The sequence below is a fragment of the Myxine glutinosa genome, chromosome 5, assembly GCF_964187855.1.
Source record: "Myxine glutinosa chromosome 5, kmMyxGlut1.1, whole genome shotgun sequence".
In the NCBI taxonomy this organism is placed as follows: domain Eukaryota; kingdom Metazoa; phylum Chordata; class Myxini; order Myxiniformes; family Myxinidae; genus Myxine; species Myxine glutinosa.
Window position 1 is genome coordinate 188,657,307 of NC_136265.1, and position 15,386 is coordinate 188,672,692.

Here is a 15,386-nt window from a genome sequence, read left to right on the forward strand (position 1 = left end):
AATCCGTCGCTACTGTCACGTCTTCCCCTTATTTCCCTTATACCAAATTCGTCTTCACTCCCCCACTCTCCAAAATTTGCCATCACCCAATTCGTCATCAATCCTCATAAGGAGGGAGAGATGGAATTACGCATAATGTCACACCCACGTCATGATGCGTCTCACAATCCAAACATTTGCACAGTAAAAAATAATCAACACATGGCATGGTGTGGAGTACCTGCACCTCAGGTGAGTGGATGCAGATGGTGCGAGGAGACTCCAATCCTAACTATCCTCTAAATGACCTTAACACACTTTACACTACCCGGGGTCTCTCCCTGCCAATCCATTGGCCAACTTACACTATGGGTTCTAAAAACCAATTCCCATTGACCAAACTGTGGTGCTTCTCAATTTGGGGTCTCATTCCCCCGATTCATCTCCCGGTGCCCTCGCACAATTTCTGGGCTGCGACGTGTAGCTCTCCCAGCAGGTCTACCTACCTGCACACCTCCACCACTGCAGTTGCCACCCGAGCTTATCTAGCTCCTCACCCTAACCTAACTAACTGGGGAAGGCCCCTCCTGGCTCTGTCACCCCACTCGGTGCCCTCTGGCACTGGGCTACCCGGGTCCGTCCTCCGGATCCTCGGGCCCCATCCACAACAACTACTACCGGCTCCCAGAGCCCACCACCTGCGGCCTCACCTGGCCGACATCCTCACAGTGGTGGAGTGCCCAACCAACTACACACACTAACAGGCTACACGCCCAGCCATTTCCACAACACTAATGCACCCATCCAAATACCATTCTTTCACCCGCACCACAGATGCCAATATCCAACCACAATTTACCTGTACCCTCTACCTAACACTTACACTACCCGCCCCGGGTATCCGTGATGGGGGTCCACTCTTCCCCCATTCACACCTTCGCACCATCCACTCCACTCCACAATTTCCACCATACTCACTCCACGACCATCCATTCCAAGACACCAGATATTCCACACTACCATTTATTCCACATAGCCACATACACCTGTTGTTGCACACCTGTGCAATCACCTGGTGCCACCTGCACCCTCCTCCTCTTCCTGGACCATTTGGTCAACACAACACGCAATCACCACTACTCCCTCATACACTGCTCCACACACCTGTTCAGTTGCACACCTGTGCAATCACACCTGTTCAATCTCACCTGTTCAATCCTCAAACACACGGCATCATCTCATCTAACTACTCCCCTCTGAAACTTGCGCTTCCCAGTCGTCCCTTTAAACTATTGCGCTCCCACGTCATTATCATCCACACTAATCTACCTGCGTCCCCACTACAAGTGTCATTGTCACTAACTAACCTTAACGTTACCTAATGTCATCTTCTAGGTCCCTACACACAATATCCTAACCCACCCGGGCTAGTTTTCACTGCCATACACCCCATAATCTAGTGCTCCTTTGCCCCCCCGTTTGTGAGGGATGACAGAGTTGCCATCCCACCACATCGGGGAGGTCCCACTATCAATTTTGCTCGTCCAAATTCCAACCAATTCAAAAATTTTCCATTTACTGCCAATTCTACCCACTATTATAAATTTCGTATCAAATCACGATCACTATCACTATCACCATCATCACAGTTCACTATATCCTAGCCTCGGTGCGTCGTGACATCATTAAACTCGGTTCGTAAAGCCGAGCAATGAATTCGGGTGGTTTGGTCACCTGCAGGTTGAATCCGTCCGGCTTTCGGTTCAAGGGAGGTGGTTTGGTTGGGCCGAGATTCCACGCACCATCTCGGCGCGGCACCTTGCGGTCCCGGGCCCGATGGCTCAATCTCCCCCGGTCGGAACCCCGTCCCCACGAGGGGGCACCGTTCCGCTTCCTCCCACTCGCCCTTGAACCGGACCGGTCGCCTCGCCCGACAAAGCCCGGACTCGACCGTGTGGGGCGGGGCCAAGCCCGAATCGGCAACGACGCTTCGAAGAGAAGCGACGCAGCATCGACCCGCGCCGGGCCTCGCACCCAACAAAGCACCCCGCGCCCCGAGTGCTCGCATCGGCTATCCGTCGCCCTAACCGCTAACCCGGTTACTGTCGATGCTTCACCTGCATGCTCACACGCATATGCTACCCCTTTCACCCTCACCAAACCCGGCATTCCAACGCCGTCCGTACAATCCACCAACGCTCTCCCTGTTACACACCACACCTCTCGCGCACACTCCTGCGCACACTTTGGTCCACACCTCTCCTCCGTTACGTCCTCCGTAACACTCACCATGGGCGTGCACTCTTGCATCCACCCACTAACGCGCTCACTTGGGCTCTCCCACACCCGCGCTACCACTAACTCAGGTGTGCTTCCTCGCACACCCTCGACCATTCCAAGCGTGCATTCTCGCACCCGCTCCACCACCAACTCACTCCTCGTGTCACACTCCGTACACCCCGACGTGCATTCTCGCTCGCACTTGGTTTCACTCCCACACTTTATAACACACCCACTCGCCGACGCACACTTTTTCCTCCCACGCGTGCCATTTCCACTCACACGGGACCCTTCACCAACGCCCGGATGCTTCCTCGATCCCAAGCGCGCGAAAATTCTTTTGTCGCTAAACATCCTCTTACAAAATCTCCCAGCACAATACACAGCACGTCTCACCTTCGGGGTTCTTCTTCCTCCCTGCACCAAAACCTGCAAACTTCCATTCGGGTTAAGCACAGCATCGTGATGTGAGCAGGGACTTTGCACATTTTCCATTTCTCCCTGCAATTCCCGGGCTACCTCCGTCATCTCTTCAATTTTAATTCCCAGCACTGCTTTGTCTTTGTTCCCCTCGACGACCGTTGGCTTTAATAAAACACCCTCTACCTCATCGGTCGCCGGCTTTTCCAAACCCCGTGTCGCGATTTCTACCCCCGTCATTGTACCCGTGCTTTCCTCCGCTTCGCTCAACCGGCGCTTCTCGACCCGCGTTACCTCCTTGTGCACCCCTGGGACCCTTTCGCCCAACTTGCGGTCTCTGTCCCTCTGCTCCCTTGCCTCTCTATCGGCCCTCATTCCGTTCGTTGTTGCTTCAATTTGGTTTCCCAACCGCTCTCCCTGAGCATCCATTTTTGCCATCATTTGAATCATAAAGACTCGCATGTACTCTGGCATCTCTGGCTCGGCTGCCGCGACCACGGGCGCAGCGCAATTTGGTACTGCTACGGTCACGGGCGCGGCAAAATTTGGTGCCGCTACACCCACGTGCGCGAGGACACCATCTTGTGCGTCTGATACTCCCTCAACCGCCTCCTCATTGCTCCCCTCCATTTGATCCTGGGTTACTCCTAACCCCTCCTCTAGCTCACCCACCGGCATCCGATCGCCTTGACCAGCCATGGCGCGATTTCAAAATTCGGGTTTTTGTAAAACAACACAAATTTCCAGCAGCTTGTAATTTTGAGCGCGTTAAGCGCGCTTCGGGTCCGTATCTCACTCCCAGACACCAATTGTTACTGTCGCGGTTAAGATGTTATATTGACCGAGCGGTGGTGTATTACCGCGACCTAACACTAACAGTTCCCCCGATTCTTCCCCAACTCACCCGATTCACCCCAAACTTTGGCCGTATCGCACCACAGCTGCCCAATCTGGAAAACTATAAAACGACCGAATGCAAAGAGGAAAAGGAATAAGACGAGAAGACGGACAGAAGAGTAATTGGATTTATTATACACACAAGCAAAAAGAAAGCAGTCACGTTTATTTACAGACGAGATTAGATACACAGGGCAACGCTAGCTTACCTACAGTCTTAATTAACCCAGGGACAGAACAAACAAAAGACAGACTCACACGGGGAATGATGACAGGAATTGGCTGGAAGGAGAGGATGGCTTGGAGTTGTATTGTGCAGCGCGATCGGCGCGTTTAGCAGCCGCCGTTCCTTCGCGGCCCTGCTCAAAACCGCCGTCCAGGCCCCAAGCGGCTGTTGGGTGTTGTTGCTGCTGTGGCCGCCGCTGCTTTTCCAGGATTACAACAGGCTTTGTGCTTTCTGGGATGTCCTCTCCTTGGATGTTCTCTATGTTCTCTTGGTCCAATCACTCCTCACCACCGACAACTCAACGCAACCAACGCAACCACTGACGACCAAAACCACACAACTCAGCTCTGCTTCTTGGACCCTCTCTCTTCTCAATGGCTTGGGCTCCCTTTTGTCTGCCGGTAAAAGCTCATCTCGTCAAAGCTTATCTCAGCTTCTCTTTTGGGAGCGTCGTGCTGCGGATTTTAGCTGCGGTCACGCCTGCTCATTCCCTCCTCTCAGCGACTCTCTTTCTTCTTCAAAGCTCGACTGCCTGGGGAGCGTCGCGCTGTGGGTTATATAGGCCCCGCCCCTCAACCTTTGCGAACCTCCCCGATCGCTCTTCCTCCGCCCTCTCTAGCCAAACCCCTGGCTCATGGTTGGTCGAGTGGGGCTGGCTCACTCCTCCCCTCTATGACGAGTGGAGACACGCCTTTCTTCTCCGACCCTGCCTCGTGGTCAATGGCGGTTATTGGAGGGGAGGTAATTGCCAAACGACGAAAAGGAGGAATGCAGGTTTTGGGAATGGGAATGAAGGGAATCTATCTCTTTCACTGGTGCAATGGAGTATTTCAATTAATGGGAGACACAGCCTTACCCTAAAAACACATAATAAGATATAACTATTGAACAGGGGTATTCTATGATTGGCTGTGGTGTGGATGCTTTATGGACTAATTATGGGATGCCCTTTGACCTTTACACAGCTCCGGAGGCAGGAGGCGCAGAATAAACAATAATAATAATTCACACAATAAAAAAAATATAGTCCTCATATCCGCAACAATATATATATATATATATATATATATATATATATATATATATATATATATATATATATATATATATGTATATATATATATATATATATATATAGGCATGTCCACAGTATTGAGTTATAACTATCACGTTCTCATTATATATCAATTATTATTCAAGTCATCTTTATTACCTATCTAAGAATCCTTATAGGAATACAATCCATGTTACTCCATGAGATAATGTCAACAGTTATAAGCCGAGGATCGAGCTTATAGAGGGTTTTTTTTCTAATTAAACATTATTAATATATTTATTTCCTCACAAAATCGTGACATAACTAAATGCAAATTGTAGGAATGAAAATCAGAAGTAAATATGGCTAACTTTCGACATTATATAATATTTTCAAAATGTGTGATGGTGTTTTCAGATTCAAAATATTGCATTGCATGTACTTGGCAAGAATTTTCAGTGGATTTGAAACTGTGGGTAACGAACCCCCCACCGTCGGTCAAACACGTGGTCTAACTTATAAGTCCATTCCATGCTTTTGTTCTACGTGTGAAAATCCCTCTGACGTGTCTTAACATATCATTAGGTGCTGCAACGTAATGCTGGGCTACCAACTCCGTGAGAATCACTCAGTAAAAAAATGCCAAAGTGCTGAAATATTCTGTAGTGACGTCGGTCAATGTCTGTTCGTTACTTTTGCAATCGAAAACAGTTGTGGGGTATTTACAACTGTTTTGATGACGACTGAAAGTCTCCCACACACGAAGCGTTGCGTCATCACTATATGTGCACATCCATTTTGAGCGCGCAGTGGAAGACATGGCGATCTGCTGGTAAGTTAACCTATCGGTCAAACTTGTAGGAAATGTACTGTTCGTTACTATTTTACTTGCGTGGACATTATTTATCATTAAAACCGGAAACTAAGTGGTCTTTTGGTGTGATTTTATTGAATTTACTGCTATGAAACGAAATGATTGTGCTCGTGGATCGTGGATCGAAACCAACAACAAAAACCGAGTGACATTTTTGAGACCAGCTGGGAACAACAAATTCTGCTGGCCTCCCAAGGAGGAAATTGATCACTCGCCTTCATGTGAAATTTTGTGCATGTTGCCTTCGCCTCCATATCCAATCGGTGCAAGATATTTTACTTTCACTCCGGAAGTGTTGGACTTTGTGAAAATCAATGCAGATACAGTGCTTGAGGAGTAGTAAATTGACGGACCGATCGAGTCGCCGACCGAGTGGAAACTTATTCACGCCTGTTTTTTTTTGTTTTTTTTTGTATACAGAATCGAGGCTCGTGAAAGAGCTAACATTTATCACAAAAAAAAATCAGACAAACAAAATATATAAAAAAGAGGGAGCGGTAGACAAGATGGGGAGAGAAGGGGAAGCACACAAACACAACATTTGAGAGCAGGGACATCGGGAGATGTGTGGGAGGGAGAGGGCTTGGGGGGAGGAGGCGTGGGAAGGGGGAGGGGGGTGGGAGAAGTATAAAACACAAGGACACCAAGGACTTCCAGGAAAGAAGTTGGTATTTCAAAAAAGTGGATTTGGGGTGAAATTGGCAGGGGTAGAAAAGATCAAGGTTTTGGATGGGGGAAGATAAGAGATGGTGTGTACAGCTGTTTTAAAGACCTGGATGGAGGAGTGGGATTGAAGAGAGTGAGGGAGTTTGTTCCAGAGGCGGGAGAAAAGAGGAATGAAGGAGTGAAGGTGAGCAGAGAGTCTTGATTTTGGCAGTTTAACCATAAGAGGGTTGCAGGCAGATCTTATGCGACCTGTAGGAATATTTGGGGGACAGAGCCCAGAGAGAGCTGGGGGGGGGGGGCGGGGGGGCAAAGCCGGAGAGGAGTCGGTAGAAGACGGAAAGACCACCAACCTGCCTGCGGTGAGTAAGTGAAAGGCCCTCGGAGATAGCTTCATCGCGGGAGATTCCAATGATTCTGAACGCTTTGGTTTCAACAGCGTGAAGACGAGCTAGGTGTGAGGCAGGAGCACCAGTACTCCATTGAGCTGCGGATGAAAGCCTTGTGTGTGGTGAGGAGCTCAGGTGTGCCAAGGAAGGACTTCGCACGATGGAGGATGCCCAGTCGGCGACTGGCTTTGGAGGCCAGCTTGGAAATGTGGTTTTCCCAGGAAAGATCATGGCAGATAGTGAGACCCAAAAGCTTGAGTGACAGAACTTCTTGGAGAGGATTATTCAGAAAGTAGATGGGAGGGTTGTCCAGTCGGTCTTTTCGGAGAGACATCGTAAGAGTGTGAGATTTGTCAGGATTGAAAGACATGTTCCACTTGTTTGCCCAGTCTGTGACAACTGGTGTTCTTGACAACTTGACAACTGGTGAAATATATAGAGGATATTGCACAGTAAAGGTTGAATACCATAAATATTGTTCGAGTGAGAGGTGGAAGATAACGAGACGCAAAGCGTTGAGTGGGTTATCCTTTCCACCTTTCATGAGAACAATATTGATGGTATTCAACCTTTACTGTGCAATATTCTATTTAGATTTGTGACAGTGAAACCAGTATTAACATTAGTAACCGAATCAACACTCTTCCCTTTAGTTTAGCTTCACTGGTATTCCTTAAGTATGTGAAGAAGAGCACTGTTCTGATAATATTGGATTGTGAATCGAGGCACTTGTCAAATGTCATGTTCGTTACTTTTCAAATATTTTGACTTTGCTGTGGAGTCCGACTATGAGGAATAAGAACTTTTAAGTTCTGAATTAAATCAAACCAGCCTAAGAAGTTTTCTTTTGTTTCATGTTTGGTGTGTGTTAACGACTTTAGTGGAACTATTCGTGATATCTAATGTTACTGTCAAATGTACCGTTCGTTACCATCCTTTTGAGGAGAAAGTGTCATGGACAGACAAGCTTTTTCTCAAATCAACATGTTTTCATGGTAATTAATAGTTGACTTGAATAGCTTTTTCCAGACATGGTCAATAACCTCAACTTTTGCAGTATTCATAAAAAATGAACACATAATAAATGTCAATGTCCCATACGTTATCTCTATGTGTTATGTTGAAAAAAAAAACTTCCTTACCCACACACAGCATAGCCACTATCTTCACGCAATAAAATGTATCAACAGTTTCGGTCCTAATCTATCTATAATTCCAGTAATCTCTGTGTGTATGTGTGTGTGTATGTGTGTGTGTCTGTGTGTCGTTTGTCTGTGACCGCTGTTTCTCGCCAACCACGGGTCCGATATACTTGAAACTTGCCAGGTATATTGCTGGGGACCCGAGGATGTGCCTTTTCAAGGTTTCATATTAATCGGAGAAGTAGTTACCGAGCTATGGCGATTTATTTACCAAACTCCGCAAGCCGTTCGCTTTGGCTTTGCGAATGGACCAAACCATTTCATGTAAATAGAGGGGGGGGGGGGGGGGGGGGTTGTCACCGTACTCGCAAGCCGTTCGCTTTGGCTTTGCGAATGGACCAAACCATTTCATGTAAATAGAGGGGGGGGGGGATTGTCACCGTACTCGCAAGCCGTTCGCTTTGGCTTTGCGAATGGACCAAACCATTTCATGTAAATAGAGGGGGGGGGGGGGGGATTGTCACCGTACTCGCAAGCCGTTCGCTTTGGCTTTGCGAATGGACCAAACCATTTCATGTAAATAGAGGGGGGGGGATATAATTTTAGATATCTATCTATAATTCCACTAATCTCTGTCTGTGTGTGTGTGTGTGTGTGTATGCGACCGCTGTTTCTCGACAACTACCGGTCCGATATACTTGAAACTTGCCAGGTATATTGCTGGGGACCCGAGGATGTGCCTTTTCAAGGTTTCATATTAATCGGACAAGTAGTTACCGAGCTATGTCCAAAAAACGATTCAACCAATCAGAGAGCAGCGAGCTATCACGTGTGCCGAACGTGCCGAACAGACTCTGCCTCGGACGGCACATTTGAGAGCGTATTCATTTATTTCACGTTGGCAAACTATGTTGGCGTTAAACTATGTTTTAAAACTAATTAAAACTACTTTGCGATTCATCGTAACTGCGATTCGTAACTGCCGTTCGCTTTGGCTTTGCGAATGGACCAAACCATTTCATGTAAATAGAGGGGGGGGATTGTCACCGTACTCGCAAGCCGTTCGCTTTGGACCAAACCATTTCATGTAAATAGAGGGGGGGGATATAATTTTAGATATAGATATAGTACGGGCATGCCCTAGTATATATAGTACGGGCATGCCCTAGTTTCATACAAAGCACGTACAGATACTGCTGATGCATTTTCAATTTTATTGACCTGTGTCACACAATGGTCACACTCTACTGTAGATATGCCCATATATATACATATACAGTCACGTGAAAAAGTAACATACTATACTCACTAATATGAGTGAGTAATATACTCACTATAGACATAGAGCGATTCTTTAAAAATCCCAAAAAACGAACTTATCTTTTTCAAATTTTTTAAATTCTTTTTTTGCCTAAAACACTCCCAGGCACTCACTGATGAACCACTGAAAGTTTGACGAAGATCCGTTCAGCCATCTCTGAGAAAAATGGCGACACATACAGACAGACAGACGGCTCTCTTATATAGTAGATCAGGGGTGGGGAACCTTTTTCCTGTCAAGGGCCATTTCGATTTTTAGAACATCCTTCGAGGGCCATGCAAAATTATTGAATACATGTATCGGACTCACCTAATGCGATGGCTGGAACTGTTTCTCTTTGGCGAGGCGTTTGGTGTCAGGTGGTAGTGATGATGATGCTACTCGCAGCTGGTTTTGCAGGTTTGGGTCAGTCAGTCTTGAGCGGAACCGAGTCTTTGCAAGAGTCAGTTTTGAAAAGAACTGCTCACAGCTGTAGGTCGTCCCAAACAGTGATGCAAACTTCAGTGCATGTCTCCTCAGAATGGGAAAATCCTCAGCACGTACATACAGTTTGTAGAACTCGAGCAAAGGGAGGTTGTTGTACCTAGCTTTGAGCTCGTCATTGCTTTGCAGCTCAATGATTTCGTGTTGTAGATTGTCAGGCACATCAGCTGGTTCCACATTAAACGGCGTGGCAAATATGTTCAGTTCCCTTTGTTTACTTTTCATGTCCTGGAACCTCTCTCCAAATGCCTGGAGGAGTTTTGCACACTCAGCAGCATATTCAGATGTCACAGCAGGCTTTTGTTCTTGCAGAGTGGATAAGTGGATAGTGTTTCCCCTTTCCAGTTGCACTTGCCACAGCTTTAGTTTAGCTTCAAATGATTTCACATGTGATTGCAGAGAGCTGAGAAGCTGGTTGGGACCTTGGAGCTTGACGTTCAGCTCTGACAGGTACTTGGTAATGTCCACCATGAAGCCCAAATCACACAGCCACTTGCTATCACTGAGTTCCATGACAGGTCCACCTTCATCTCCATGAACTGTTTCACTTCTTCTCTCAGTGAGTAAAACCGTGTGAGCATATTTCCGTGACTCAGCCACCGCACCTCACAGTGGTAAACCAGATCTCCGTACTCTGACTCTAGTTCACTCAGTAGCTCCTTGAACTGGCGGCTGTTCAGCCCTCTGCTTTTGATGACGTTTATGGTGGAAACGATAGTTGTCATCACATTGTTGAGCTTCAGGGACTGTGCACACAGATTCTCTTGGTGTATGATACAGTGGCATACAACTAACTCACTTGGATCGAGACTGAGACGACTCATTTCTTTTTTTAACAATGCAGTCAATCCCTTTTGCGCGCCAACCATGGCTGGGGCTCCATCCGTGGCCAGGCCACTTAACTTGTCAAACTGCAGTTCGAATTTGTTCATAGCCAAAACAACTTGCTCAAACAAATCCTCACCTTTGGTGGTGCCATGCATGGCTTGCAAAGACAGCAACTCCTCCCTCGTATCAAACTCAGCTGTAATCCCCCGCACAAAAATGGCTAGTTGGGCGGTGTTTGTTATGTCCGTTGTCTCATCGCAGGCCAGAGAGAAAAACTGGAAATCTCTTGCGGTGTCCTTTAGTGTTTTCTCAATATCTTGTGCCATGTCAGTAATCCGATCTGAGACAGTTCTTTGAGACAAACTGACACTTTGGAACAATTTTACTTTGTCCGGTGCGAGCAGCTCCGCAGCGGCAACAAGGCACTCCTTCACAAATTCTCCTTCTGAATGCGGCATCAGCTTCTTAGCGATTAGCTCACTCACCACAAAACTAGCATGCGTAGTGTTGTCTCGGTCAGATTGTGGTCTTATGAAGACTGCTTGTTGAGCACCAAAACTCCGCCGAAGAACGTTAACTTTATCCAAGCGCATTTGTCCTTTCAACTCGTCCAGTTTAGCATGTTTCGAGCTGTAATGACGCTCGAGGTTGGCCTTTTTCATCACTGAGAGCGCTTCCCGACAAACTAGGCATACTGGCTTGCCTTTTACTTCCACAAAGAAATAATCGTTTGCCCATTTCTCTTGGAAAGCGCGACATTCCGCATCTACCTTTCTTTTCTTGTTAGTCGCCATGTTTGCATATACTGAATGAAATGATGACATGAGATCACGCGATCACTTGACTGTCCGGAAGGTCGCATATCGCAGTTACGACTGTCCGGAACTCACTTGACTGTCCGGAAAGTCGCATATCGCAGTTACGATTAATCGCAAATTAGTTTTAATTTGATGGCAATTATTCTGTTAGCGCCAACATATTTTGCCAACGTCAAATAAATGAATAAGTTCTCAAATGTGCCGTCCGAGGCAGCGTCTGCTCGCCACGTTCGGCATTCGTTGACTGTTACAACACGTGAAAGCTTGCTCCTCTCTGATTGGTTGAATCGTTTTTGGCCATAACTTGGTTACCCTTTGTCCGATTAATTTAAAACCTTGAAAAGGAGAGATTACTGGAATTATAGATAGATGAATTGCCTCGCGGGCCGGATCAAACGGTCTCGCGGCCGTATACGGCCCGGAGGCCGGAGGTTCCCCACCCCAGTAGTAGATGATCGTCAGTGTATGATCGAGGAACAGCTTATTTAGTTTTACCATACTTTGTCTTTGAATTCGACTCAATCACACATGCACAGAGAGGAATGAGATTTTAAAAATACTCTGTCAGCCTGGCAGTCAAAGAAAATTGAAAATCATTCCAAACAGGAAACGTACTGTTTTTAAGGATGTCATAATGGACACATACAACAGGCATGAATAACTAATGTAATGTGTTAGATTGGGTGATGTAATAGATCATGGAGAAAATGGCGATTGAACCCATAATTTTTATTTATTGATATGCCTTTAAACATCTATTTAAATTTAATTATACACTTGAATACTGTATAACACAAATCCCCTTCATAATACTTCCAAGAACCATGCAATATAGTGATATATTGCATTAGTTCAGCATCGTGGGTGGCGAAGAAGCTGCCACATGGCTATGTACATCCATGGTGATCAATAATGCATCTTTCTCCTAAACTCTGACTCAATGTCGTGTTGTTACAATGTAAACGGTGATGTTTCAGACTGCTTTAGTTGCGCTAAACTTCCGTATTATTTTTTAACGATCTTTAACACATTGACTACCAACTCTTATTGTATACACCACTCCCATTTGCAAGCTAAGAATGCATATACTGTATTTTATTTTCAAATTTTTCCCCTCTAAGAGCGAATCTAAGTTCATTTCTTATCCATTGCTGGGAAAACCACGTTACGAGAAAACTCGTAGCAGGCAGTGGATAAGATTTTCAATTCCATGTGCCAGGTACAAGCTACCTGGCAAGACTATTTTTAGCACTGAATACACTTGGCATTACATCATTGTTAATGGTAGATCATGTGCTGAGTACCATGTGTTTTTTCTTTTTTGCTATTTGTCATTACCCTTCAAAGTGGCATGTATTCATGCAGATTAAGTGGCAAAACGTCTCATGGAGACTGATAATGATGATCATGATCACTATATAGATTTATGTTCACCAAACTGCCAGCAGATTGTTGCATTATCTCGCACGGCAGCATATTCTGTTTACAATACAATAGCTTAATCTTTTCAACAAGAATACTCGTAGTGGCAGAATCTGGTCCACCCAGTGCTACGAGTATGCTCGTAGTCGGCAGTCAACGTGTTAAAATCATTATATTTTATTAAAATTGAAGTATCTACTTAAACACCATGCAGGGTATTGTTTTCTATGAGCTCTCTCGTTTATTATAGTGTCTTGTCTACCCTTATCCCCGTATTATTTTTGCAGTAAATCAATTTTAATTAGAAGAGACGTTTTCCCGGCTTTTTGCCTCCCGCACGTTGAGCCGCCCAGTTTGGCTTTGTTTGGGTGATCTTTAGGGAATCTCAATACTAAGTGAACACATTAACATTTAATCACCCTTTTCAGTCCTTCACAGGGCTCCTATACCCCTGGCTGTCTGACATGACATTACATTGTTGGCCCCAACTAATCCCATCTTGAGCCACGGGAGGTGGATTGGCCCAAATCTTTGAAAATCTTTCTGGTTGCCTCATGTATGATGTGCACAAAGCAAAAAATGGGGTGAAGCAATTGGTTCACTTTGTCTGTCTATCTATAGACGTCGTTCTGTGATTAAGGAACAATTTAAATTAAATTGGATGTTAAATTTTTAACACTGTAGAACACAAATCGCAACATGAATCGGAACATGAACCATCAGTTTCATAGTACTTGACTCTGAATTTGGCAAATTGTACGGAATCTTGTCCCAAGTGCGCATGCGCGTAAAGGAGTGAGGATTTTATTTTGTCTGTCAGTGCAACAACATTGAAAATCATTCCAAACAGGAAACTTTCTGTCTTTTGGGACGTCATAAAGGACACAAACAGCAGGCATGAAGAACTACTGTAACGTGTTAAATAACATGGCGTAAACGATGGTGTGGTGCATCAACAGTGGCAAACTTCCAAAAAAAAATTTCACCAGCCTTTAAAACCTTAATTTTATTTCCATTCAATTAAATAACTGAACACCATAAAACATGAATTGCCTTCTTGCCACTTCCAAAATCCTCCAATTTTGCAGTACTTGGACAAAATATCTGCCATTTTATACCATCTCGACAATCAAATGTGCAATCAAAAATGCTTGCGCTCTAAGACAAAGTTGTGGCTCATAGGAAATATAGATTGTGCTCGGACAAGCAAAGTAAGAGTTCAAAAGACTTGTCCCTTGTTCAAAAAACCCTTGTCCCTTTTCTCAAGACTGCATGGGGTAAGGTGTTCTATGAACTCACCAGTTAAAGATATAACGCAAATTGCTTGATTAAAATTGAGCCCATGCCAACATTGCTTTTGAACTTGTGTTTAGGAAGATCAGTTAAAGTTTGACAAATATTTGGTGGTTGCTGACGATTTTAACTTGCGTCTTTTCTTAGGCAGAATCTCGGCTCATAGAAAGGCTTAATATAATGGTTTTTGTCTATCACAAGTACCAGGATTACTAAGCTTTATTTTATTATATTTAGAGTATAGAATAATCCCAAAATCTTACTACTTTTTCCTGAACCTATTTTGTCACCACAGCAGGACAGTCTGTCGGCTGAGAGCGAACAGGCATGGCTGGCGGCCTACAAGTATACTGGAGCCACAACAAACATCCACCCCTATCTCTCAGCCATGGTCAACTATGTGCAGCCAATCAAATTCCAAGGTTTTGAGCAGGCCCAGGGTAAGCCTATACTGCTAAGTGTCTGCCCATGTCTTTGTCATAAGGGGAAATGTTATAATACCATTGTTTCCAAACTCGTGTGGGAAATACTATACATCCGTATATTGCTGTGTGGTATTCTGTATATAATTATTTTTATACCTAATACAGTATTCTGTGGATAAATGGTTGGGGGCTGCAGGATATCTATTGCTCAATTGGTAGTGTACTTTGCCATTGAGCTGTTTAGCAGTATAGGCTTACCCTGGGCCTGCTAAAAGAGGTAGGGTGGAAAGGATTCATGATGCGTGGGAGCGAAGTGGGCCTGAGGAAATTTTGTCATTTTAACCTTAAATTTGTACATTCCAACACACTTTTTCATGCAAAATTAAAACAGAGTATAATCATGTTTTCCTGATTAATATAAGTTTTTTTACATGTAATTCTTGAATATGTTTTGGACTTTACTTTGTATAGCATATGTAGTAATTAGTCAAATATAAGCTTAGATTGAAAGATAAACTTAGGCTTGGCCATCTCCTGCAATTACCTCATGCCACTGGAATGCTTGCAACCGAGCACTAAGATTTTGTAAGTCGTTGTCTTCACCTTGGCCAACAGCTTATTTAATAGATATATCATGTACTATGTGTGCATGTACTGTATGCATGTGGCTAACGCAGCGCAGGTGCGGTTCTTGTTGGTACAATGTTTTCCTCCGGGTTAAATCATGTCAGCCAACTAATGAGAAACATCATGTACTATTCGCAAGTCAATAATGCTTGTAAATTGGACAGCATTGATTATTTGCTGCCGCATACACTGAGTAGTAGCTGTTGTCACCAACCAAATGCAATGAATTGATGGTTATGGTTTTTCACACAGCATCAAGGGAA

General features: G+C 45.0%; 1 protein-coding gene across 3 annotated transcripts in view; it reads left to right on the plus strand.

Annotated features, from left to right (window-relative positions):
- Positions 1–15,386, plus strand: part of LOC137426586 (1-phosphatidylinositol 4,5-bisphosphate phosphodiesterase beta-4) — a 305,980-nt gene that overhangs the window by 239,073 nt on the left and 51,521 nt on the right. For all 3 annotated transcript variants that reach the window (XR_013623650.1, XM_068115242.2, XM_068115243.2), the window contains exon 19: positions 14,367–14,511. Coding sequence is in view for 2 of the 3 variants with exons in the window: in XM_068115242.2 (XP_067971343.2) it covers positions 14,367–14,511 (145 nt within the window). In the remaining variant the exon portion in view is untranslated. The remainder of the gene's footprint in view (positions 1–14,366; positions 14,512–15,386) is intronic.